Raw genomic sequence first — 12,398 nt, 5'->3', positions numbered from 1 at the left:
CCATTGGTTTTTTTTTTTTAAAAAAAACATTTTATTTATAAGGTTTTTATATTATACAAGACACAATATATTGATTGTATTACAGTAATTACCATATCATGAGTCTACGTTAATATTTGTTGTCTAACCATAAATAATTTTTTCCATCTTTCTTTAAATATCTTGTTATCTTTACCTTGCAAAATTAGTGTTAATTTATCCATCTCTGCAATATTCAACATTTTATACATCCATTCATCTTCGAAAGTAAGAAATTGCAAGTAGATAAATAGGTACCACTTCAGTGGGAAGGTAACAGAGTTCCGTGCGCCTTGGTGTTTAGTCATGCCGGCCACATGACCACAGAACTGTCTTCGGACAGCGCTGGCTCTTTGGCTTTGAAACGGAGATGAGCACCGCAACCCTAGAGTCGGACTCAACTGGCTTTCGAGCAAGGGAACCTTTACCTTTACCTTGAGGGTATTTTTCCCTGTTTTCAATATTTACCAAATATAATACGAGCCGATGTTAACATATATGTTAATATATATTGATCTGTTTTTTTATACTTATCTGGCAAAATATTTAACAAAAATATTTCTGTCTATATGGTAGTTCTATATCTACGATTTCAGATATAAGTTTTTGTATCTTATGCCAGTAAATTTGTGTTATGTTACACCTTCACCACATATGGCAGAAGGTGCCAATGCTATGTTTACATTTCCAGCAAGTTTTAGATAGATTTGGATAACATTTTGCGATTTTATCTGGTGACCAGTGCCACCTAAAAAACATTTTATATATATTTTCCTTATATGGTATTCCTCATGTGTATTTTATTACATTCCATATTTTGGACCATTCATCAATATCAATGTTATATCCAAAGTCTTGAATCCAGGATACCCCCTCCATTGGTTTCAATGGAGGATGGGGGCACCTTCTCTGGAGGACCAGAGAACTGGACTGCTCCGACATTTTAAAACGTGGGGGGGGGGGGGTTAGAAGAGGCACCAGCAGCTATGCTGCAAATTTGGCACCTCTACCTCAAAAAACAGCCCCCCCTGGAACCCTGAATACCTCCAGACCAATTCTCCATTATACCCTATGGGGATGGTCCCCCATAGGGTATAATGGAGTCGAATAAATTCGGGTTTCCCAAATATTTCCTCAAATCTCAATACAATACTAATACCGGCATTCAGGAATATTTAGAATACCAATATTTATAGGGTCCAACAGACCCGAATCAGGAGAAAAAAATTTTTTTACACACCCCTAATACAGAGCCACTCCAGTTCTGACCTTTCCCTCCCTATCCTGCTGATATAATTTACTTCCAGGAACCACTGATTATCCTCATCCCACTAAGTTTCTGAAATGTCCACAATGTCTATGTTCTCCTCTGACACTAAGCTTTCCAGCTCACCCATTTTACCTTGGACACCTCTAGCACTGGCACATAAACATCTATAATTCTCCAGACATGGTAGGGCTGCAACCTTTTTCCTGTTGCCTCTAGAACTTGTCAAGCAGTCAATATTTGTTTGTCGCTCTCTCAGTGGCCAGCTGTAATCCCCTCTAGAACAGTAACAGCTACCCCTTCATCTCCTAGAGATGAGCCATCTTGAACCAGAGACATTTCATCTCCTGTTGGATTTACCCCAGGATTTAGTTTAAAAACTGCTCTGTCACCTTTTTCATTTTAAGCACCAACAGCCTGGTTCCTTCTTGGGAAAAGTGGAGGCCGTCTGCTTTGCACGGGTCCTGCTTGTTCCAAAGTGTCCCAGTGCCTAACAAACATATGCCCTTCCTCCCTACACCATTGTCTCATCCACACATTGAGACTCCTAATTTATAGTTGTCTAGTTGACCCTGCATGTGGAACAGATAGCACTTCAGAGAAGTGCTGGCCTTGAGTCTCCTTCCTGGAAGCCTAAATGTTCCCTCCAGGACCACACAACTACATTTCCCCACACTGTTGATACCAACATGTACCATGACCACTGGCTCCTCCCCAGCCCTGTCTACCAGCCTATCTAGACCACACATAATGTCTGCTACCTTCGCACCAGGAAGGCAAGTCACCCATGCGGTCAGAATGTGGGTTTGCAACCCATCTATCTACATGCCTGAGGATCAAATCACCAGCTACCAAGAGCCCCCCTTCCCTCCCTGCCCCGAGATGGTTCCTTGGTGTAAAAGAATACCTGTGGACCAACTGCAGAAGGAGTCCCTTCTGAGGAAACATTCCCCCTTTCTTCAGCATGGTGCCTTGTTTCCCCTTGACCTTAATGCTCCCTGACAGCAGCGGGGCTGCCATTCTCAGAGTGAGACAGAGACTGATGTATCTGACCGTCTCTGCTTCTCCAGATCAGCCACCTTGGCCTTGAGGCTGCAAACTTGTTCCCTGAGAACTAGGAGCTCCTTGCACCAAGCATACACCCATAACTTCTGTCCAGCTGGCAGACAGTCATACATGTTGCATTCAGTGCAATACACTAGACAGCCCCCAACCCCATTGGCATTCTACCTTCATAGTTGCTTTCTTTAAAATCCTTGTTTTCATAAATTCCCTATTTATGTAGATCTGTTTGTGGAAAGTCTGCTTACTCAATTATGGACATGGAGAAATTAGTGCCCTGCCTTTCTCACCCTCCTGCTAAACTCACACGTCTGCTAAACTTGCCTGTTTATTCCCTTGTTCCAGATGCTTTGTCACTGGAGCTGGGATACTTCAGCACTGGAGTGGGGACTTATACTTCGCAGAAGATCCAACATGAGATGGATTAAATCAAACAAGAGAGCCATAGCCCTCTGTTTGCAAGATATGAACAAGGCTGTTAATGATAGGACATTTTGGAGGTTGTTGATTGATAGGATCACCATAACTTGGCAATGATTTGTTGGCACTGAACACCTTCCCACACTGCACACGTTTTTGCCACTTACAGCTGCAGAAGCCGTAACTGTAGATGCTCTGTTCATACACGAAGGCTGACATCTGCCATAAAAGTGGCTGCTCTGAGTGTATTCTCCCTGTTTATAGCTAGAATGTCATTTAGCAGCTTACATGCCCACATCACAGAAGTCTGGGCAATGAGGAAACTTGCCTCTGAAACTTGTATGGCACACATTGAGACCTCTTGTATCATGTATAGGGTGAGCTGAGTCATGCAATTTGGATCATTACATCAGCTACCAACCTAAAACAAAACTTCACTGCTCTGTTAGAAAAAAAGCCCAACCTCTTAAAATGCTCAGTGCTGAATTTGTGAGCAAGGAGAAAGAACCATTCCTGTCCAATCTCCTTCTTGGGAAAAAAAATGGAAAAAAGTCAATCTGATCCTTTCCTTCTAGAGAACACCTTTTAGGGACCTTTACAGACTTTCTGGTCCCGAGGCAGAGGACTGTTCTCTGGAGGATCCAAGAACTCATTTTTGTGGCAATTAAATTAAGAAGATATTCCTGAGAAACAGAAGTCTGGGTCAAGCTTGCATCAGACAGCTTCCTTCTTAAGAAATACTGAATCACAAACTCAAGCAGTGAGAAGCCAACATCTGATCTAGCTTGTATGCATAAACTAGACAAAACTCTGGGCTGAGAGGGCTTCCTAGTTATTGTAGTCAGCCAGAATATCTTTGCTGCTCCCTGCTGGCTTTGTGAGGTTGTGCAGACATTGCAATCTTAGTAACCTCTAGTGGGTGACCTGAATTGAACTGAATGAACTTGAGTTCTTCACAAGTTCAGAACAACAGACCCCCCCCCCCCCACTGCTGAATAGGGACATAGGATTCTTATCTTTTTTTCTTTTTGCCCTCAAATCATAGCCGACCCATGGTGACCCCGTAGCGGTTTCAAGGCAAGAGATTAACAGTGTTGGTTTGGCCATTGTCTGCCTCTCCATAGCGATCCTGGTATTCCTTGGTGGTCTCTCATCTAAATACTGACCAGGGTCAATCCTGCTTAGATTCCAAGATCTGATGAGATCAGGCTAGTCTGGGCTATCCACATCATTACCTTATCTCATGACAGATGGTAATTTTCTGCCCCTCTGCTCTAATGTAGCTGATTACAACGTGCATTGTATCTCTGCATCCTCAGTTCCTTCTTCGTGACCCCTCTCACCTTCTGACTGGGATATAAGGCCTCTGGGATCTCCATTCCAACTTGTATCTGATGATGGGAGCTTTGACTCTCAAAAGCTTATACTCCAAAAATCTTGTTGGTCTCTAAGATGCTACTGGACTTCAATCTGGCTGAATTGGTTTCTTCAGGCCCAAACCTGGCCAGACAAATTTTAATAAGTTTTCTGAGGTGTTTTCTTCCTCTGGAAATAAATGCTTGCTCCATTACGAATCCAGAGGCCAGCTCTTGGGCCACAAATTGCCACAATCAAACTGGCAATGTTAGGAGGCACTGTTAGGTGTATTTTCCTCTCCCATAAAGGACAGAGGTACTTCTGTTTGGCGACCATCATAGGAAGGACAACTAATCCCGCTGTCCTTGACAATAAGAGCATTCCCGTGGTGAATTAAGCTGAATACTGGTCCCATCTGGGACATTCCAGCTGCGATGCCAATCTGGTGCTGAAGCTGACCATTAGCACACCTTAGGAATGCTCCTAAGCCTCTGAGTTGGAGGCAAGTGCCGCAGGTTTTGCTCTGTGACCTGACCACTTTTTTGTGGCCAATCATTTAGGCACACAGGACCTTCCTGCCTCTAGACCATGGAAAACTTTCCTGAAGCTCCTCTCCTGAGGAATCAAAGGTTTCTTGGAATGAGTTTCTCTTAGCTGAGGTTTGTTGTTGCTGTTGTTTGCCATCAAGCCACAGCCGACTTTGCCTGCCTCCATGTCATGACCCTGGTATTCCTTGGTGGTCTCCTATCTAAACACCAGCCAGGGCTGACCCTGCTTAGCATCAGAGATCTGACAAGATCAGTCTAGCCTGGGTTATCCAGGTCAGGTTCAGCTGTGGTTAGAGATGTACAATTTCTGAAAATTTTGAAAACACCAAAAAAGTAGTTTCTCCCCAATTCCCCCCCAAAAAAAAAATAAAATTGGGAAGGAAGTCATAATATATGCAATACTTATTATTTTATCAAGTAGGCTAATTTTACTGCTTTAACATCACAAAGTGCATCATTTATAAGTTAGCATATAAAACTGCAATATTTGACTATTTATGGAATTTAAAAGGCCTTAGTTTTCTACAAGCAAAACTACAAATATACCCAATACTTGAGAGAAAACTGCAAGCTGGTGCATCCTACACTACTTTAGGGCAATAAATTGCTTGTTACCCAATCTGTAGGTATACCTGCACAGTGCTTTGAAGGTGAGGTAAAAAGGTCAATCATCAGGGAAGAATCACGTCAAAAGGATAGCAGAAGGCATACAACAACTGAGAAACATGCTCCCCTCATGAAGGTTAAGTATCTTTCTAGGTACAAAAATACTCCTTTATATATCTACAGTCATAAGTCAGAAGCGACTTGATGACACACACACATATATCTACAGCACGCTTACCTTGTCTTTAAAAGCACTTCACTCACTCTACAAGAGGTTTTTTCAGTATTCCCCCAAACTTCCAATTTTCCCATCAGAAAAACCGGAAAAAAGGCCACAGAAAAAAGGGGGGGGCATTTTTTTCCTGAATGTTTCTGACTCTTTTCCATGAGCCTTCACATCTCTAGTTGAGGTACATGACAGCCAGAGATGAATTATTTTAAAATAGAGAAAGAAGGGCAGAGGAAAGGACAGAAAACTGAGGTGAAAGCTGTCCCCAAAGCAGGGTTCCCTAAATATTCCAGAATATAAGGTGAAGTGTCAACTCTCTCCGCCCCTTCTCCTTCTAGGTACTCATAAACTTGGTGAGGCTGAAAGCTTATCCAGTGCACATACTGTCCTGAGAGGACAGGGGCAACTAAGTCATTTTCTGCTACCGACTAACCTTCCTAAAGCTACTTATGGCTAGCTTCTTAAACAGCCAGAAGGAAATAAGTAAATACGGGTGATTATCTGGAGGCTGGACGAGACTGCCTATCAGTGGCTAATTTAGATCAATGTGTTAATTTTATCATGCACCTTTAACATGCTTGAAACTAGCCTTCATGCAAAGAGGAATCAACACTTTGTGCCTTTTTCTTTGTCACATTGTATGTTATGGCAGGAGTGTGAAGAAGCGTCTCCCTCCATTTGATGACAAGCACGGCATGATCTGCTAATAAAACAACACCCTAAGACAAAAGCAAGAAGCAGTCTCTCTGCAAAGGAAAAGAACTACATTTACCTGTCCAGTTTCTTGATAAAATGCAATAACGAAAGATATAATACCTTTTATTATTGGGGTCAAACATTTGAATCGGTCCTCATAATTACTTAATTAAAAATTAATAATAATTATCATATGGCACTGTGTGTAGTAGAGCCAGGAGATCCTAAGACTGTCCGGCAGCCTTAAGTTCTAGCTCTTTTAGCGGTGTGCTAGACTTGTTTGGAGGCTGAGAGACTAGGTCACCCAGTTGGTTTCATGTGGAGGAGTGTGGAATCGATACCCAGTTCTCAAGATTAGAGTTCATTGCTCTTAACCACTACACCACGCTGGCTCTCACTGGGCTGGTCCTAATTAGAAGGTATTGCATAGCTTTGTGTTTGGACAAATGCGGCTATGTGCAATCTGTCCGTAGCAAAAATTATGTTTACATACCTGAATATTCTCTTTGCTCCAAGTATGTGGGGTTTTATTTGCAAGTAACTTTAGATCCTGGATAGCCAGCCTTTTCACAGCCTCTCTTGGGTCATTCTTCAGATACTGCAGTAAGAGCTGAATCTGCAACAAGGTATTTTTTTTTTTGTAATTAAGTGCCTTTTTAATGCCTTCCTTCAGGTTCTCAGTATGTATACAAGTATAATTGATTAAGCTTAAAAATATTTTGGGTGCAATCAAAATTCCAAACTTTTTGCAGCTTTGATGGCACAAGAAGAAGAGGAGAGTGGATTTATACCCCGCCCTTCACTACCTGAACGAGTCTCAGAGCATCTTACAATCCCCTTCCCTTCCCCACAACAGACACCCGGTGAGATAGGTGGAGCTGAGAGAGCTCTCTCCAGAACTGCCCTTGAAAGAACTGACCCAAGGTCACACCAGCAGCTGCAAGTAGAGGAGTGGGGAACAATACTCCCACTAAACTGTGGAGTCTTGTAAGCGTAAATTCTACTTTGTGAGCTGCTGGCATTAAAGTTGTGAGTGATTTGGCTACTGCATATATTAGTTTGCTCTGGAGCCATCCTTCCTGAGCTAAGACAAAAATGTGTGAGCCAGAGGCTAAAAAACTGTGAGATAGCTCACACTAACTCAGCTTAGAGGGAACACTGGTGGGGAATCAAACCTGGTTTTCCCAGATTAGTGTCCGCGCTCCTAATCACTACACCAAACTGGCTCTCAAAGCCTCACACATGGTGAGATCATCCTTACTTATTTTATGTATGAACACAGTAGATGCCCAACAGGCAGAGTTAAGGTAGTCTGTCATTCGCACAAGCACAGAACACAGTACAGAGAAGAAAAAGACGTCCGCTTCCTAATAATTTCAGCTTTCCTATAAAATGAAACGGGTTTCTAGCCTTTAGGGGTGCAAAATCAGGCTTGAAATGTTTGAACCTGATGACACCCCAAAAATCACTACACAGATTTCATTTATTCCTTAAGCTATACAATGCTGGCAACAGATCTTTCACCAATAAATGTGTTACCTGTTTGGGAATGTCAACCAGAGAAGATGCAGCCAGCAAGGTAAAGGTGTGCAAAGTAACAATGACCATCTTGGTTGAAGGGTAGGAAGTCACCAACTGCTGGAGTAGCTGACGGGCACTGGAGGCCAAGCGGGCATCGTGATGCATGTGCTGCAGGATGGGGATCAGCTTCAGCTTTAAGTCTACAGGAGTGGCTAAACCTACAGGAACAATAACTTTCAAAGTAAATCTTAAATACATAGCATGCAGATCAAGACATTCCAACCTGTTATAAAAATTGATAGTTTTTGTTGTTCAGTTGCACAGTCGAGTCTGACTCTTCGTGACCCCATGGACCACATCACACCAATGATGTGCCAATAAAGGTTTGTGTTGTTTTTGTTGAAAGATGAAAATGTTAAAAGGCAGTCACTATTCTTTAGAACATATTTTAAAAACCAAATGTCCCTTCAAGCACACAACATATCGTAACAAAAGAAAACCTACTCTTATAGAGAGAAGACAGAAAACTGTCCGTATTAACCACCCCAAAGCATGAACATGAAAAATAACAGCAAAAGAAGTTTCATTGCTTTTTGTTAATTATTGGATAAAACATACATACCTTGAATCATTTCACTGATTTTGTTACATATCCCTCCAGCAAAATCTCTGCCAAAAAAGGAGGAAAAAATAAAATGTCAGACAACCTGAAATGAAAAAGGGATCGGCAAGACCGATGCTGTTTTTACGCCTTTTAGCTGTGAGGCTAATTAACATTACAGTTTGTTCACATAATGATCTTCATGAAATATTAGATGTATTAAGAAGAGCCAAAGCAACAGCAAAGAGTAGCCTGCAACAGATGAAAGCACTGAAGTTCTGCTTACTTGGACTGGGCAGAAAAGTTAGCTGCAGCAAATATAGCCGCTTCAACCTCAACGTTGTCGTGTGAATCCAAGCTCTGGCGAATACTGTGATGTGCATTCTTCCTCTCTGGGATTATGGATGCCATACTCCCTAACATCCTGGACAATAAAAAGTGGGGAGAAATAAGCTTGCCAAAAGGGTGACACTCCAAACTGAATCTGCAGTCATTTAAGACAATCAACAATTCTGGAGGTGCTGTGTACAGTATAAGCAGGATAACTGAGGCACATGCACACCCAAACCTCAATCTTGTTGTTACTGTATTGACAAGTACTAGCAATAAATTAACATCCAGCCAGGCTCTTGCCCACTAAATATGCCTACCTGAGCGTGATGGCTCGAGCGACGGGATCGTTGCTGTGAATAACAGAGAAAACTCTTTTCACAAATTCATCTACATTCAGGATCTTTTCCAAGTGCTTTTCACTCTGCTGAGTAACTTTCAGAACACAGAGCCGCAGGAAGTTGTTTCTGTATTAAAAGATATAATTAACGCTGTTATTCATTACATTAGATGACATCATGAAGGAATGTACCACTGTCTTCCATTAAACCTACATCTCACTCTGTTTTGCTCTTTTTATCCACACGCAGATGCATGCACCTTGCAGTGAGTTCAATCAGAATTAACCCCATTAGCATATAGTCATAATTTCAGTATCTCAGTGCTACTTCACATGACTCCCTACAAGAACCAAGACAGTGACCAAGGACATGTGGACTCAGCCAGGATTTTTTTTCCGGGGGGGGGGGGCAACAGGGTGCCACCAATTAAATCCCCAGCCCTTTCTTCTCCTCCAGGGCAGATCAATTTTCCTCACCTCCCCCCCAAAGCATTTTCCAAGGAACTCGAAACACTCAAAAGTTGCCGCACTTGGCACAGCCACCCACTGCCAGAACTCAGCCAGCCAAGAACTCCACATGCCCACAACAGGCGCAGTGTCCGAAATGGATATCAAAGCCTCACTTTGCCTCCAATTCTCACCAAAGCCTCCCCAAGTTCTTGGCCTGGCAGGGAGCAGAGTGTGGTGGCAACAGCAAACCGAGCCAGCGGCAGCAGGAAGCTGCTCGTCCAAGAGCTCTTTCCAATAGCGGGCTTGACCTGGGGGCCCCGGCACTGCATGGCACAGCCTGCTTCCCTCCCTCCCTGCCGCAGGAGCACCGACACGAGGCAAGCAAAGGCTGCCTCTTTCCCCAGGGCAGAAGATGGAAGCAGCAGCCAGCTGGATCTCGCCAGGGACCAGTGAGTGGGGTGCTGCAAATTCGATAGGGGGCACTGCCCTCAGTGCGCCATCACTGGCTACAGCCCTGGCACAGCCATCCGCTACCAGGGCTCAGCCAGCCAGGAACTCTACCGGCCCCCAATGGGCGCAGCATCTGAAGTGGGGATCAAAGCCTCGTTTTGCCCCCAATCTCCACCAGAGCCTCCCCAAGCTCTCGGCCAGGCAGGGAGCAGAGCACGGTGGCAACGGTGAACCAAACCAGGGTCAGCAGGAAGCAGGTCACCCAAGAGCTCATTCCAGTGGCGGGCTTGACCGAGGCCCCTGGCGCTGTGCAGCACAACCTGCTTCCCTCTCTACCTGCCGCACTGGCATGAGGAAAGCATGGGCTGCCACTTTCCCCAAGGCAGGAAGGGGAAGATTGGAAGCAGCCGCTAGGCGGTTGGGAGAGAAAAAGCAGCTGGCTGAATCTCACCAGGGAGCAGTGAGTGTGTGTGTGTGTGTGTGGGGGTGCCGCAAATTTGATAGGGGGTGCCTCTATGGCCCTGTGTGGACTAAGTTCACACAATGATGCTCTTGTGGAATTATTCTGCTAAATGCCCAAATGGTGATATTCTCCCACTATTTATGTAATATATATTGCATGTGTAAAGTGCCACCAAGTCGCCTCCAACTTATGGCAACCCTATGAACTAACATTCTCCAATACATTCTGTCATTAAAGCCTTGCTCAGTTCTTGCAAACTGAAAGCTATGGCTTCCCTGAATGAATCAATCCATCTTATGGCGGGTCTTTCTCTTTTCCTGCTGCCTTCAACTTTTCTTAGCACTATTCTCTTTTCCAGCGACTCTTGTTTTCTCATAATGTGAGTTCAGGCTTGATTTGATCTAGAATACACTTGTATGTCTTTCTGGCACTCCACAGTATCTATAAAACTCTCCTGCAACACGTTTCAAATGAAAACAACTTTCTTCTTGTCAGCTTCCTTCATTGTCCATCTTTCACACCCATACATAGTAAGAGGAAATATCAAGGGACAAATTAACTTGATCTTGGTTGCCAACGTGACATCCCTACACTTAAAGATCTTTTCTAGTTCCTTCATGGCTGCCCTTCCCTGTTTCAAACCCCTTCTGATTTCTTAAGAACATAAGAGAACCCAACGTTGGATCAGACCAATGGCCCATCCAGTCCAACACTCTGTCACACAGTGGCCAAAAATACCAGGTGCCATCAGGAGGTCCAGCAGTGGGGCCAGGACACTAGAAGCCCTCCCACTGTTGCCCTCCCCCCAAGCACCAAGAATACAGTGCACCCCTTGCCCCAGACCGAGAGTTCCTATCTATATCTTGTGGCTAAGAGCCACTGATGGACCTCTGCTCCATATGTTTATACAATTCCCTCTTGAAGTCGTCCATGCCTGCAGCCACCACCACCGCCTGTGGCAGTGAATTCCATGTGTTAATCACTCTTTGGGTGAAGAAGTACTTCCTTTTATCCATTCTAACCTGACTGCTCAACAATTTCATTGAGTGCCCACAAGTTCTTGTATTGTGAGAAAGGAAGAAATGTACTTCTTTCTCTACCTGCTCTATCCCATGGATAATCTTATAAACCTCAATCATGTCAGCCCTCATTTCTCCAAGCTAAAGAGCCCCAAGCACTTTAACCTTTCTTCATAGGGAAAGTGTTCCAATCCCTTTATCGTTCTAGTTGCCCATTTCTGCACTTTTTCCAGTGCTATAATATCCTTTTTGAGGTGTGGTGACCAGAACTGTACACAGTACTCCAAATGAGGTCATACCATTGATTTATACAGAGGCATTATGATATTGGCTGATTTGTTTTCAGTTCCCTTCCTAATAATCCCCAGCATAGCGTTGGCCTTTTTTAATGCAATCGCACCCTGTCTAGACATTTTCAGTGAATTATCTACTACGACTCCAAGATCACTCTCTTGGTCAGTCTCTTCAATTAGGGACCCCATCAACGTGTATTTATAGTTAGGATTTTTGGCTCCAATGTTTATCATTTTGGCCACATCCAACTTGACCACATTGAACTCCATTTACCATGTCGATACCCACTCGTCCATCCTCGACAGATCCCTTTGAAGTGCCTCACAATCCTCCCTGGTTCTTACCACCGTGAACAACTTCATGTCATCTGCAAATTTAATCACTTCAGTGCTTACTCCCAATTCCAAATCATTACTAAACAAGTTAAAAAGCATCGGACAGAGTACTGATCCCTGTGGTACCCCACTGCTCACCACCCTCCACTGAGAAAATTTCCCATTTATACTCACTCTCTGTTTCCTATTAATTAGCCAGTTTTTGATCCACAAAAGGACTTGCCCTTTTATCCCATGACTATTGAGCTTACTTAGAAGCCTTTGATGAGGAACTTTATCAAAAACCTTCTGGAAGTCAAGGTAAACAACATCTCTTGGGTTCCTCTTGTCCACATGTTTGTTCACTCCCTCAAAGAACACTAACAGGTTAGTGAGACAAGATCTTCCCTTACA

The 12,398-nt window shown here is 43.6% G+C and overlaps 1 protein-coding gene across 1 annotated transcript in view; it reads right to left on the bottom strand.

Annotated features, from left to right (window-relative positions):
• INTS7 (integrator complex subunit 7) overlaps nucleotides 1-12,398 on the bottom strand; it is a 76,568-nt gene that overhangs the window by 51,660 nt on the left and 12,510 nt on the right. Inside the window, exons 3-7 of the mRNA XM_015427622.1 lie at nucleotides 8,975-9,121; nucleotides 8,611-8,748; nucleotides 8,346-8,392; nucleotides 7,742-7,941; nucleotides 6,696-6,818 (exon numbers count right to left, since the gene is read on the bottom strand). Coding sequence (XP_015283108.1) covers nucleotides 6,696-6,818; nucleotides 7,742-7,941; nucleotides 8,346-8,392; nucleotides 8,611-8,748; nucleotides 8,975-9,121 — 655 coding nt within the window. The remainder of the gene's footprint in view (nucleotides 1-6,695; nucleotides 6,819-7,741; nucleotides 7,942-8,345; nucleotides 8,393-8,610; nucleotides 8,749-8,974; nucleotides 9,122-12,398) is intronic.

The sequence above is a fragment of the Gekko japonicus genome, unplaced genomic scaffold, assembly GCF_001447785.1.
Source record: "Gekko japonicus isolate JY-2015 unplaced genomic scaffold, Gekko_japonicus_V1.1 scaffold45, whole genome shotgun sequence".
Classification (NCBI taxonomy): domain Eukaryota; kingdom Metazoa; phylum Chordata; class Lepidosauria; order Squamata; family Gekkonidae; genus Gekko; species Gekko japonicus.
The sequence above is the reverse complement of the archived record's forward strand: the minus strand, read 5'-3'. Positions and strand labels throughout refer to the sequence as shown.